This window comes from Dipodomys spectabilis, unplaced genomic scaffold, assembly GCF_019054845.1.
Source record: "Dipodomys spectabilis isolate Male_0828 unplaced genomic scaffold, ASM1905484v1 ptg000210l, whole genome shotgun sequence".
NCBI lineage: Eukaryota > Metazoa > Chordata > Mammalia > Rodentia > Heteromyidae > Dipodomys > Dipodomys spectabilis.
Window position 1 is genome coordinate 3373398 of NW_024870887.1, and position 14042 is coordinate 3387439.

Consider the following 14042-nt stretch of genomic DNA (forward strand, 5'->3'; position numbering starts at 1 on the left):
GCTCTGCATCCTCGGGTTGCCCGGCTGCGCGCCGGAGGAGGGGCTGCGCCCGAGGAGGGGCTGGGCCGCCGGGCTGACAGGTGAGGCGTGGCCAGCGGCCGGCAACCTGCGCTCTGCAGCTGCCCGAGGCTTCTTGCGGGAGGAGCTTGGCACGCCTCCGGGGAGGAGCCTGGGGAGGACCCTGGGGAGCGGGGACCCGGCCGGCTTACAGGAGGCAGAGCCCAGCAGGCCCCGGTCAGCCCAGCGGCGAGCAGCCTCATGGAAGAGAAGCAGATCCTGTGCGTGGGGCTGGTGGTGCTGGACGTCATTAATGTGGTAGACAAGTACCCAGAGGAGGACACGGACCGCAGGTAGGGGCGCCCAGGCCCCTCGGAGACCCCAGGGGCCCATTGCAACCTGCGGCCAAGACTGCAGGGCTGCGATCTCCACAGTGAGACAGCAAGGCCAGCCTGCCGGTGCTCTGTGCCTGGGGACTCAGCCCGAGACAAGAGTGGAGGCTTTTAAGAATAACATCCAGGAGAGGGGGAGGGGGCATGCATGCATGCAGGCAGGCAGGCAGAGAGGGAGAGCACCGTGCTGTGTAGCCACACTAGCCTTGAACTATCCTCCTGCCTCAACCTCCCACGTGGTGGGATCACAGGCATGAGCCACTGTGCTGGGCTCAAGGCCCAAGCTTTGGTCAGCAGTGTTAGCCACTTCCCATCTCAATCCTGGGACAGTGTGGGACCATCACAAGGAGTGACTGCAGTATAACGTGATTTGTCCAAGGGTTTACAGTTGGTAAGAAAATTAAGGAAAATAAATCCAAGCCTCTGTACTTGCCTGTCAGCAACAATTATTTCTGATTTATTTTACCACATGTGTATCCCACCCATTGCTAAAATGAAAAAAAAAAAAAGGATGCAAGGTAGTTTATAATGTAGTTATAAGTAATGAGATTGTTCTAGAACAGTCAAACGGATGAGACTTGAGTGGCCTGTATTTCAGGGCTCACTAGAACTACATGCAAACCTGGGGATTCTCCAGATTAGGAATAAACTGGCTTATGAGCCAAAACAAGCTATTTTTTGATACTAAATCCCAAGCACAGTCTACCAGAAGTCCTTTAGTCACAAAGATAGGTGACTAACATAGAAGAAATCCTTTCCTAGTTGTCCAGTAGTAGTTGAGCTCTTTGATGTTTTTTTTTGTCGGTTATGGGCCCTGAACTCTGGGCCTGGGCACTGTCCCTGAGCTCTTCAGCTCAAGGCTGCACTCTACCACTTGAGCCACAGCGTCACTTCCAGTTTTCTTGAGTCTCACAGATTTTCCTGCCTGGGTTGGCTTTGAACTGTGATCCTCAGATCTCAGCCTCCCGAGTAGCTAGGATTACAGGTGTGAGTCACCAATGCTCGACTCTTTGATGGTTTTTATCTGTACTTTTGACGAGGACTCTCCATTATTGCTGCTGTGCCATGAAGGCTTTCCATAAGATGGGATACTCCAATCAGGTGACTACTCATGACAGCTCAAGGTGAACTCTGGTGAGAGACTCTATAGGGCTCACAGCCCTGAAGCTAATTGGAATGGAGGCTTGTGAGCTCTTCCTGCTTTGGGTCCACATTAGTGCCCCCCCCCCCCCCCCCCCCCCGCCGCCGCCCATGCATTATCTCACACTTTCTCCAGGAACAGAAAAGCATCAATCAAACCCATTTTATAGCTGAAGAGTTAGAGAAAATTGACCAGGCCATCTCTTTAACAAGTGGCAAGACAGACAGCTCTTACAGCTTTCCTAGCTCAGAATCTAATGCTCCAGCCCTCTGTGGTCTCATCCTTCCTGTCCCTTTGTTGCTGCCTGTCTTATGGAGTTTACCCTTTGAGCTGCTTTGTTTGCCAGGGGTCCAGGGTGTGCTGCTGTGTATGTCTAATTACTTATCAAGGTGGAACCAGCTCTGGGATCAGCCCTGCCTGTCCCAGGGACCTCAGATCTTGGAACTCAGCCATTCCCCTGAGGAGTGGCCCCTGTCTCCTGGAGTCCCTGCCCAGTAGAAGCCTTCAGAAAATATCTGCACTCTGAGCACTTCTGCAAAGGCAGTGTCAGTGTGCCTTTGAAGTGTTCCTCAGTGAAATGTCTCATCTTTAGCAACATCATAGCACAGGGGTCCAGCGGCTCACATTTGTAATCCTAGCTACTCAGGAGGTTGAGATTGAGGATCTTAGTTCAAAGCTAGTCCAGGGAGAAAAATTGGTAAGACTCTTATCTATAATTAACCAGCAAAAAGCTGCAAGTAGAGGTGTGGCTCAACTAGTAGAGCACCGGTCTTGATCAATAAAGCTAAGGGACAGCACCCAGGTACTGAGTTCAAACCCAAGTACTGGCACAAAAAAAGAAAGAAAGAGAGAAAGAAAGAAGGAAGAAGAAAGAAAGAAAAGTAGGAAGGAAAGAAGGAAGGAAGGCAGACAGGCAGGCTAGGGTGTTAGACCTAAGTGCTTTTCATCAACGAACAAGAAAGAGTGGTAGAGGGGGTGAGTTTGATCAAACTATATTACATGCATGTATAGCAATGTCACCATGAAACCCCTCACTCTATACAATTAAAATGTACTAACAAAAAATTACAGGAGGGCTGGGAATGTGGTTTAGTGGTAGAGTGCATGCCTAGCACGCATGGAGCCCTGGGTTTGATTCCTCAGTACTACACAAAAAAAGCTGGAAGTAGTGCTGTGGTGCAAGTGGTAGAGTGCTAGCTTTGAGCAAAAGAAGCTCACGGACATTGCCTAGGCCCAGAGTTCAAGCCCTAAGTCTGGCAAAAAAAAAAAAAAAAAAAAAAATTACAGGATTAATAGCAATGGCTTTGGAAAACTCATCTTTGATGTCAGTTGTGTCATTAACTATTAATATGATTTTGAGCAGGTCCCATTCCTCTAGGCTCCGTTGTGCAGAAAAAACAAAATCCTAAGACACTTGACAGATCTTTGATCCCCTACAAAAATGCATCCTTTCCCCCAGCGCTCTCCTTTCCCCTAAACTGAAGGGAACTCCAGGGTTGAATTTTATGCAAATATGGCTTGGCCTAAATTTTCTAGTTTGAATTCTCTTTTGTTGTTTTATATTTTGAGACAGTTTTGCTAAGTAGTCTAGGCTGGTTTCAAACTTGCCATCCTCCTGCTTCTGCCTCTGAAGTTGCTGAGACTACAAGCATGTAGTCTCAAGCTTGGCTTTGGTTATTTCTCTTGATGACTCTTTGGCACTTGTTTCTCTTATTGTAAGGTGCTACTATTATCATTTACTACTATTACTACGACTACTTCTGTTGGAGCTGGCACATAGAAGTAGCCACCTACACTGTTTGCCTTGCTTGAGCATAAATGAGAACTCACCAAAGTGTGTAGGTGCCTGAGTTGTTGTTGTTGTTCTGGTCCTGGGGCTCGAACTCTGGGCTTGGGTGCTGTCCTTGAGCTCCTTTTTGCTCAAGGCTAATGCCCTACCATGTAAGCTACATTGCCACTTGTGTCTTTTTCTGTGATCATAGATAAGAGTCTCACAGATTTTCCTTCCCTGGGCTGGCTTCCATCTCAGATCTCAACCTCCTGAGTAGCTAGGATTACAGGTGTGAACCACCAGCTCTTTTGAATTTTTAACATTGTAAAAGTCACTCCCAAATACTTTCGTGTGTGTGTGTGTGTGTGTGTGTGTGTGTGTGTGTGTGTGTGTGTGTGTGTGCGCCAGTCTTGGGGTTTGAACTCAGGCATTGGAAGCTGTCTTAAGCTGGTTTATTTTTATTTTTATTTTTTTGTCATTCGTGGGACCTGAACTCTGGGCCTGGGCACTATCCCTCAGCTTTTCAGCCCAAGGCAATTGCTCTACCACTCAAGCCATAGCACACTTCTGGCTTTTTCTGCTCATATGGTGCTGAGGAATCGAACCCAGGGCCTCATGCATGCAAGACAAGCACTCTACCACTGAGACACCTTCCTAGCCCCTGTCTTAAGCTTCTTTTGCTCAAGGCTAGTGCTCTACCACTTGAGGCACAGCTCCTCTTCCAGATTTTTGGTAATTTAGTGAAAATGTATAGAAAATTTCCTGCCCAGTCTGGCTTCAAATTGCAAACCTTAGATCTCAGCCTCCTGAGTAGTTAGGATTACAGATGTGAGCCACCAGCACCCAGGTCACACATTTGATCTTGAAGATGGAACCCTGGGCCTTAAGCATGCTAGGCAAGTACTTTGCCCCTAAACTACATCCCAGCCCTCCACATACTTTTTTTTTTTTTTGGTCAGTTGTGGGGCTTGAACTCTGGGCCTGGGCACTGTCACTGAGCTCTTCAGCTCCAGGTGAGCACTCTACTACTTGAGACTTGAGCCACAGCACCACTTCTGGTTTTGGTGGTTTATTGGAGATAAGAGTCTCAGGGACTTTCCTGCCTGGGCTGGCTTTAAACCAATTCTCAGATCTCAGCCTCCTGAGTAGCTAGGGTTACAGGTGTGAGCCACTAGCGCCCAGCTCCACACACTTTTTAAATGATCACTGCACTGGGTTTGCTCTCCTGCTTGCTCATGTTGTTTTGCGGCTCTGCAATTAATAATGAAGTAGGCTTTCCTGAGACAGGAGCAGGTAGTAAACATGTCCCCTTTGGGGAGTGACACTTAGTCTTTGAACTCTTTGAGTCGACCAGGTCAGGGAGAAGGAGACTGAAGATAACAGCTTTCTGAGAGTAGCTGTCATTGTACTGAAGAGGAGATAGCCCAGTTGGTAGAGCCTTCAAAATGTGGTGGACCCCAGCATATGGTTTCCTGATTCTCTTGGAACAGCCAAAGAATCCCTGCCATGAGCCTGAATAAACCATCCAGGGTGTGTGTGTGTGTGTGTGTGTGTGTGTGTGTGTGTGTGTGTGAGAGAGAGAGAGAGAGAGAGAGAGAGAGAGAGAGAGAGAGAGAGCTGGCTGGCAGCCAAGCCCCTCCCTTGGCTGATCCTCAGCTGCTTCATGCAGAGAATGAGCTGGTATCTAGGTGTTTACCTGGGATGTCCCCTGGCTCTTGCGTTCTATGGCCCACTAAGGGACCTGGTGTCTGCTCTACCTCACCTGGGAGCAGCCCGGTAGGGCTGCAGGAATCTACCTTGTGCTTTGCAGGTGCCTGTCCCAGAGATGGCAACGTGGAGGCAATGCGTCCAACTCCTGCACCGTCCTCTCCCTGCTTGGAGCCCCCTGTGCCTTCATGGGCTCACTGGCCCGTGACCATGTTGCTGAGTGAGTCCAGGGGGATTGCCCACTGGGGGAAGTCAATCACAGGGTGTAGAGAGCAGAATGTCTGTACCTTGAGTGGGCCAGGGCAAAGAAGTGAATGGTTGGTGAACCATCAGAAATGGGTGGGAGGAGCCAGCGCTTGTGGCTCAGGCCCATCATCCTAGCTACTCAGAAGGCTCAGATCTGAGGATTGGGACTTGAGGGTAAGAAAGCCCATGAGACTTTTATCCCCAATGAACCATCAGGAAACTGGAAGATGAACTTTTGGTAGAGTGCTAGCCTTGAGCAAAAAAGCTCAGGAACAGCACCCAGGCCGTGAGTGCAAGCCCCATGATCAGAAAAAGAAGAAGAAGAAAAAGAAGAAGAAGAAATAGATAGGAGAGGATTCAGTGGAGAGCGAGACTCCTGGGCCCTCACTGTTCAGGAATTACTGCTGCTCTGACGGTTTCTTTTCCATAGCTTGCCATAGAGCTGCTTAGGCATCCCTACCTCCTTCCTTCCTTTGCTTCCTACAGGCTCTGCGATGGACTTGCCTTTTCCTTTCTCATGTCCTTTATCCTGGCTGTACTTCAGGCAGAAGGCAGTTAGGAACATGCTATACTCATACTTCCTCAGGGATATGCACCCTCCACAGTCCCAGGGCAGAGGCCTGGTTCATTTTCCAGTGGAGGGGCAGGGCTAGTGTTCATGTCATTGCTCATTAGAGGAGCAACAGAACATCCCTGCTCAGGACACCCAGAAGCCACGTGCCAAAGCTGGGTCCAGAACTCACGCCTCCTAGCTCGCTGTGGATGCTACAATCCAAAAGTGCCCCACGCGCTTTCTCCATGTTCGCTGCTTCAGGGACTCACGGGCCCTTTAACCCTTGGCTCTGCCAACTCAGCAGCACTTATCAGGAGGTGAGGCCCACACTTTGCCCTCTTGTGGGCTCTGGGGCAGATGGCCAGGTTACTGGCTTGTGACACTCAGCCCTTTGAACCTTGGTTTGAGGGGGTTGCTGCCAGAGCACAACCTGAGCCGCAGCCAGATTCCATGCTTTGATGAACTGGCACAAGACAAATAGAGGCAGAAAGCCTGCCCTGGAGGTGGGACAGAGGGACTTGGAGACACATGCTCTCTTGAATGGTCTCTTTCCTCCTGGCGGGAGGCAGGCTTGCAGCTTAGGGTGACAGATTCTTCTTTTCGTAGCCATCATGTTGGTAGGTAGGCCATTCAGAATTCCTGTGTGTTTGCAAATATTTAATGAGCACCTACCATGCTAGACACTGTGGGTACAAATGTTATTTGGCCAACAAAACCAAATCTCAGATACTTGGGGAGGGGAACTACCTTTTGAAGGACTCTTGAGTTAGAGGCTTTGGTGCCTACAACCTTGTCTTGTTCAGCTTTGATGCTGCTGAAAATGGAGTCGCAATGAGATATGCCAGGATGGTGGCTGGGCTGCTGGGCTAGTTGCCAGTTCCTATGCTTTTAGGGATGTCTGGGGCTGGCCTAGTTCTGCTGGCTCAGTCTTTCTGAAGGGACATCCTTAGAGTCTGTCGTTGGAGGAAATCACTATGGACTGGGTCCATACAGAGGGACCTCAGCTGCTGAAGCCAGCTCATTGCTCATCAGCCTTAGCCTGGCTTTGGGAGGACAGGACAGTGAGCAGGCCCACTAGGACTGCACCACTTCCTGGCTGGGCATCCTGAAAGAGATGTAGAGTAAGGAATCACAGTAGAACTAAAAGGGACTCCAGAGAGGACAGTGCCATGGGCATGAACATGCACAGGGAAGCTGGGAGGGGAACAAAGTATCACCTTGGTAATTATTAATTCTGCTTGGGCTTGGCATGAATGCCCACACCTACTTGTTTCAAACAACATAGAAGTTCTAGACTTCGAATTTACCCAGGTCTAGCTTTCTGAACAAGAATGAATTCTGGGCTGGGAAGGTAGCTCAGTGGTAGAGCGCTTGCCTTGCATGCATGAGGCCCTGGGTTGGATTCCTCAGCACCACATAAGCAAAAAGAAAAAAGCCGGAAGTGGTGCTGTGGCTCAAGTGGTAGAGCACTAGCCTTGAGCTGAAGAGCTGAGGGACAGCGCCCAGGCCCAGAGTTCAGGCCCCATGACCGGACCAAAAAAAAGAATGAATTCTTTCCAGCCCGACTTGGAGTCAGGACCTAAAAGAATGTCTTTTCCAAGCTGGGCATGCCTTTAAGCCTAGCTACTGAGGAGGCTGAGATCTATAGGATCTTGGTTCTGGCCAACCCAGGCAGAAAAGTTCACTAGATTCTACCTCTAAGATAACCAGCAAAAAGCAAGGCTGAAGGCCTGGCTCAAGTGTAAGGCCAGCCTAACAAGTGTAAGGCCCTGAGTTCAAAACCTAGTACCACAAATAAACAATAACAAACACCCCTTCCAAATCCTAGCTCTGCACCCTAGTTCCAGACCCTGGAAATGCTCCTCCTGACCCTAAGTACAACACAACCTGTGACAAGACTAGGATTCGCCCAGCCTCTACTCTGCTTGCTCCATTACCTTTCAAGGTCTCTAGTGTCCCTGCCATCTAGCTCCCAGCTCCCTCCAATGTTTGCCGAACTGCCCTTCCCCTGGGTTGCTCCACCCTGGCAGTTTTGTCCTGGATGACTTCCGCCGCTATTCCGTGGATCTACGCTACGCTGTCTATCAAACTACAGGCTCCATTCCCACTTCCACAGTGATCATCAGCGAAGCCAGTGGTAGCCGCACCATCCTGCATGCCTACAGGTTTGTGCATCTGTCTGCTCTCTGCAAGCTGCTAGCGCCGTCACTCAACTCCTAGGACAGGACTCTTCTTCTCCCAGAGGCCCATGTGTTCCAGCACCTCCTCCCCATGCCTGGGGAAGATCCAGGCCATGTGTAGGCTCTAACTTTTATCTCCTTGCCCTCTCCTTGGCTCGGGCTCCACCCGAAGCTTCTTGGTGGCTGACTTCAAACGGCGGGGCGTGGATGTGTCTCACGTGGCCTGGCAGAGCAGAGGGGACACCCCTTGCTCTTGCTGCATCGTCAACACCTCCAATGGTTCTCGTACCATTTTGCTCTACGACACGTAAGGCACCTGGCCTCACCCTGCCACAACCCACCAATCAGTTCCCACCATGGTGGGCTTCCCACTGCTCCCCCACCCCCACCTCATGGCTTCTATATGCCAGAAATTGCCCCCATGCCAAGCTGTTTGGTGATTTTTTAATTGCTTCCAATGAGAGGAGAAGTGGGGTGGGAGGGGCGGGCTCTTCTCTACATGGTCATTTGGCTTTGGCCAACACCAAGGATGGGAAGGCAAGTCTGTACAGAACGTAATTGTTGATGTGATTCCTCTGTAATTAGCCAATCCTCTGTAATTAGCCAATCGGCAGCTTGGAGTGGGAGAATCTATTCCCAAGACAGAGGGTAGGAGATGTAAATTGACCCCTATGAATCCCTGAAGGGCTAATGGATTCACTGGGTTTTCTAAAGTCAGTGTCACAGTTGCCAGCCTGCAGCATGGCACCAAGGAGCTGAGATCAAGGTGTTCAAAAGGGATGATGCTCCAAAGGTCCCACCAAGATGAAACCAAACACACCACACACCAAACATGCCACACAGGTTGGGAATGTGGCTTAGTGGTAGAGTGCTTGTATGCATGAAGCCCTGGGTTCGATTCCTCAGTACCACATACACAGAAAAAAATGGAAATGGCACTGTGGCTCAAGTGGTAGAGTGCCAGCTTTAAGCAAAAGCAGCTCAGGGCCAATGCACAGGCCCTAAGCTCAAGTCCCAGGACTGGCAAAAACCAACCAAACCAAATGTGCCACACAGGATTTTCAGTCCTTGCTGAAGGAGGAGAAAGGGGAACAATGAGTTGGAAAATCAGGACCACCAGATGTCATGAGAGACCCAAGTATGAGCTTGCCACTCTTCAGATTAAGAGGTCCAGTTTTCTGAGAACCTTGTACATGACAAATCCTGGGTTAGGGCTGGGAGGGCTGGAGGCCAGCTGCCCCAGGATTCTGGGGGAGAGGAGAAGTCATTCCAGGAAAGGTTTTATGATGCTAGGTTCTATCCCAACACACACGCAATCACACATATATGCTAGCAGTGACCTTCAGTCTATCATTGGACAGTTTATTGCCTATTAAGTAACAATCTGCAGCACCTGATCAAGGACATCGCATTCACAGCATGGGAGTGGAATTCGGAGGGAAAATGTTTCCATTAGCCTCACTCCAGGAGTCTTCACACACATACCTCCAACTGCAGCAGGCCTGCAAGGCAACAGCTCTGGGCCCTGGGTACCAGTGGGTCATCAGCCTCAGAAAGACCACAGTCACACAGCTGGGAACAGAACCTGGAGGGAAGACTCCAGCTGTGATAGGTCTCTGGCCAAGGAGTTTGGGGGACAGACCATTTCTTGGGCTTCCACCCCTAGACCAGCTAAACACAAACTCTTCTTCAAGTGACAACTTAGTCCGCAGGGAGCTGCCAAACCCAGGATAGGGTGTTCTTGCTGTCACAGGCAAGCTCACAATGCTGTGGTACCAAAAGTAAGTGGGACTAGAAGGAGCACCTGGCTTGGGTCTTGTACTTCACTGAGGCACTGCATGCTGGGAGCTGTATGCTGCCAGCAAGAGGGATTCTGGGAAGTGTAGTCCCTGGCACTTGAGCATTCTGGGATATTGTGGTCTCCTAGGGCGGAGAGCTAGCCTCCAGCAACTCAAAAGGAGATACATCAGCCAACTGGGACAGAATTCATCCTAGAGTTTATCCTGAGAACCCTATGCTTCTCAGCTTCCTGCCATGCTGCTGGCAGCACTATTAGGTCCAGGGTCTTCCGCAGCCAGTTTGAAAACCTAATGTAGCGGAGCTCACTCTGCGCCTTCTCTGCCCCTTACCTCTTGCGGCTTAGGAACCTGCCAGATGTGTCTGCTAAGGACTTCGAGAAGGTTGATCTGACCCGGTTCAAATGGATCCACATTGAGGCAAGCTCTGTTCTACGTGTGTTGGTGGGGGCTCAGACAGGCTGACTCAGCTCCCTAATAAAGGAAATGAGAGCCATCACTCTAAGAAGTCTTGGAGTCCGGATGAGAGGAAACCTAGAAATCTGAAGTTCCAATCCTAGCACTGTCGCTCAAATTACTGTAGATCCTTCAGAAAGTCTATCTCTCATTCGATGTGAGCAATATCCTGTAATCCCAGTACTTATGAGGCTGAGGCAAGAGGATTGTCAGTTGGAGTCTGCCCTGGGCTATATAGTAACACTATCTCAAAAAGCCAGAAAAGAGGTTGGCGGTGATGGCTCAACATGGTGAGGTTACAGAAGCCTGTAATCACAGCTATCTGGGAGATGGAGATTGTAGTGTGAGGCCAGACTGGGCAAAACAGTTACTTAGACTCCATCTCAACAAAACAAGCCCAGGGTAGTAGCATGTCCCTGTCATCTAGCTACTTGGGAGGTAAATAGGTCAGAAGGATGATTATAGTCACCACAAAACCCCTATCTATAAAATAACCTAAAAGCAGAACACTGGCGTTTGTAGCTCAAGTGGCAGAGCACCTGGTTAGCAAGCATGAGGCTCTGAAAGAAAAAATGGAAGGTAGTAGAAGGGAGATGGGTACAGAGGAAGATTCTCTTTCTGGATATATAGCTCAGGCTGGCCTTGAACTCTTGATCATTCTGCCTCAGCACTCCCTAGTGCTGGGATTACAGGCATGCACCATTGCATTCATATTGTTTTATTTTGTAATCGCCTCGCTGGTCAAATGGCAAAGCTAGTGAATAAGGTCTCCAAGGTCCAGTGACAGCCCTAAAGTTTTGTAGCTGAAGATGGGGTTCCAGTCCAGCCCCTCCAACCCCTCTACCTCCTCACCCAGAATGAGCTCTATGAACCAAGCACTTCCTGAGCTAGCCCTATCCTGCCCCAGGGCCGGAATGCATCAGAACAAGTAAAGATGCTACATCGGATAGAACAGCACAATGCCAGGCAGCCTCCAGAGCAGAAGATTCGGGTGTCTGTGGAGATAGAGAAGCCCCGGGAGGAGCTGTTCCAGCTATTTGGCTATGGAGAGGTGGTGAGTACACCACAGCTGCCCCTTGCCACACTCAGCTAATGTAGCTCTTAACGGGGCTGGTGGGGGGGGGGAGCTCCTGCCTACCTATCAGCTCCAAATGGCAGCTCCTGGGTAAGTGTCCAGAGAGCCACAGCACCTTCCCTCTGAGCCTCCCCAGACTTCCTCTGCAAAGTATGGAGATCAAGCTGTTCTCTGAGGTTCCAAGACACTTTGATCTCTGGAGTGCAGGTGGCAGCCACTAGGAATGAGGGGAGGGCAGGAAGGAGACTTGCACGTAATGGGCAGGACTGGGGGAAATGGAATTGAATCTTAGTCTCGGGCCTTGGTACATAATTTAAAAGTATGGATGCCTGAGTCAATCTCATTCTCTCCTTTCTCTCTTTCTCTCTCTCACTCACTCTCACTTTCTTTTCTCTCCCTCTCCTCATCCTCCATGCCCCCAGGGGAAATGAGGCTTGAACTCAGGGGTTAGGTACTGTCTCTTAGTTTTTACACTCAAGACCGTCTACCACTCGAGCCACAGCTCTACTTCTGGATTTATTTGTTTGTTTATTTATTTATTTTTGGTTATGGGGCTTGAACTCTGGGCCTGGGCACTGTCCCTCACCTCTTCAGCTCAAGGCTAGCACTCTACCACTTGAGCCACAGTACCACTCCTGGTTTTCTGGTGGTTTATTAGAGATAAGAGTATCACGGATTTTCCTGCCTGGGGTTGGCTTTGAACTGTGATCCTCAGATCTCAGCCTCTTGAGTAGCTAGATTACAGGCACTTCTGGATTTTTGCTGGTTAATTGAAAATAAGAGTCTCTCAGACTTTCTTGCTCACACTGGCTTTGAATATCAATACTCAGATCTCAGTCTCCTGACTAGCAGCACTCAGCTACTCTCATTTTTTGTTTGTTTCTTTGTTATTTAACTGGTAAGGTTAGAAGCCAGGTCTTCTTTATTTTTTACCATAGCTATCTCTGGAAACTCTAATGTACAGCTAGTGTTAAGAGAGTTCTAGAGAGAGGCTGGGAAGATGGCTCAGTGGTAAAGCGCTTGCCTTGCATGCATGAGGCCCTGGGTTCGATTCCTCAGCACCATATAAGCAAAAAGAAAAAAACCGGAAGTAGCTCTGTGGCTCAAGTGGTAGAGCTGAGGGACAGCGCCCAGGCCCAGAGTTCAGGCCCCACGACCGGACCCCCCCCAAAAAAAAGAGAGAGTTCTAGAGAAACCTGTTTTTTTTTTGGGGGGGGGCCTATTTGTGTGTGGGAAACAAAAGCAAATAATGCTCTCTTGAGAACTAGCACTATTAAAGTGGGCAGGGATAGATTTTACCACAAGATGGCGCTCCAGATCCACTCTGGTTTTTCAGTTCTCTGATGCTAGAACGAATGGACCAGGACTTTGGGGTTCCTATTCACAAGGGTGTGTTCTAAGCAAACATAAAATTGTGTTCCTGTGAGACAGCGAGATGCCACGTGGGGATTTATGTAGCTATATTGGGGGGGCTGTGTTATTTCACGGGGAGGGGGGCAACCCCAGGTTGGCGGTGGTGAGTGTTGAGGTGGCTGCCAGCCTCTCTTCCATTCCCCACAGGTGTTTGTCAGCAAAGACATAGCTAAACACCTGGGGTACAAGTCAGCTGAGGAAGCCCTGAGAGGCTTGTACAGTCGTGTGAAGAAGGGGTGAGTAAGGAAGCCACGAAGGGGCCCTAGAGGACATGGGGGGAGGTGAGCCTCTCCTTCAAGGGTCATCCCCGCTGTGTGGGGGAACGGGGTGTGCTCTCAGCTAAGTGGACCTCTTTCAGGGCCACACTCATCTGTGCCTGGGCCGAGGAGGGTGCCGATGCCCTGGGCCCTGACGGCCAGCTGCTCCACTCAGATGCCTTCCCACCACCTCGGGTAGTGGACACTTTGGGGGCTGGAGACACCTTCAATGCCTCTGTGATCTTCAGCCTCTCAAAGGGTGAGTGCCATGGGGTCCTCTGGGGACTGGGGCCAGGCCCTGTCTGGCACAGCACGCTGACCCCGCTGCTATTCCCCTCTCCAGGGAACAGCATGGAAGACTCACTCAGGTTTGGCTGCCGGGTGGCTGGCACGAAGTGTGGCCTACAGGGGTTCGATGGCATTGTGTGAGAGCTGTGTGGCCGGGGCACCAGCTCCTCTCCCCTTGGAGGCTGACCGCACGGCCTGCTGTTGCTTCCCTCCTCCATCCAGCCTGACTCCCCCAGCCCTGCTTCCTGGGAAGATGGGAAACACTGCTGGTGCCCTTTGTCCCACCATATCTCATCCTGCACAGCCGCTGAGCAAATAAATCTCTTTCCCCAAACCAGCTGCTTCCGGCTGGCTGTTTGTCCTTCTTGAGGTCTGAATTGCTCTGGTTCAGATTCCTAAGGTTTTATCCCCCATTCTCCAAACTAACCTCTCCAGCCAGGCTCAGAGGGGTGGTTGTCTAGGCCCCAGGGGCAGGAAGTGTCCCAGCCTTGCAGCCAGCTGTCCTCAATCTCTCTGGTGGCAGCTCCGGGCGTGAGACCTTGAACCCTTCTCTAGGACAGACAGCAGCTCGTAGGCCCAGCCAGCCGACAGAACAACCAGAAGCAGTGAGAAAAGCTCCTTGGGGCCCTGTGCTGTGTAGACTCCACAGGATCTGAAGCCAAACATCAGCAGCGGGCAGGGAGCCTGCTCTGTGGTTCCATGGGGCCTTTGCTGTCCAAAAATCCCTTCTCCAGTGCTCCACCCTCCCTGCCTGCCTCAGTATCTCAGCC

The 14042-nt window shown here is 50.5% G+C and overlaps 1 protein-coding gene across 3 annotated transcripts; it reads left to right on the top strand.

Moving 5' to 3' along the window:
• Nucleotides 1-178: 178 nt before the first annotated feature.
• On the top strand, nt 179-13606 carry Khk (ketohexokinase). 3 transcript variants are annotated; one of them, XM_042696627.1, is made up of 9 exons: nt 179-350; nt 5112-5228; nt 7838-7972; nt 8160-8294; nt 10131-10203; nt 11147-11293; nt 12875-12963; nt 13086-13243; nt 13328-13606. In XM_042696627.1, exons 1-9 carry the CDS (start codon nt 259-261, stop codon nt 13411-13413), a joined length of 1032 nt encoding a protein of 343 aa, XP_042552561.1. In that variant the 5' UTR covers nt 179-258; the 3' UTR covers nt 13414-13606. The 3 variants fall into 3 exon arrangements, with proteins under 3 accessions (XP_042552561.1, XP_042552563.1, XP_042552562.1); XM_042696629.1 differs by lacking the exon at nt 8160-8294; XM_042696628.1 differs by lacking the exon at nt 7838-7972 and having other exon boundaries at nt 184-350.
• Nucleotides 13607-14042: the final 436 nt, after the last annotated feature.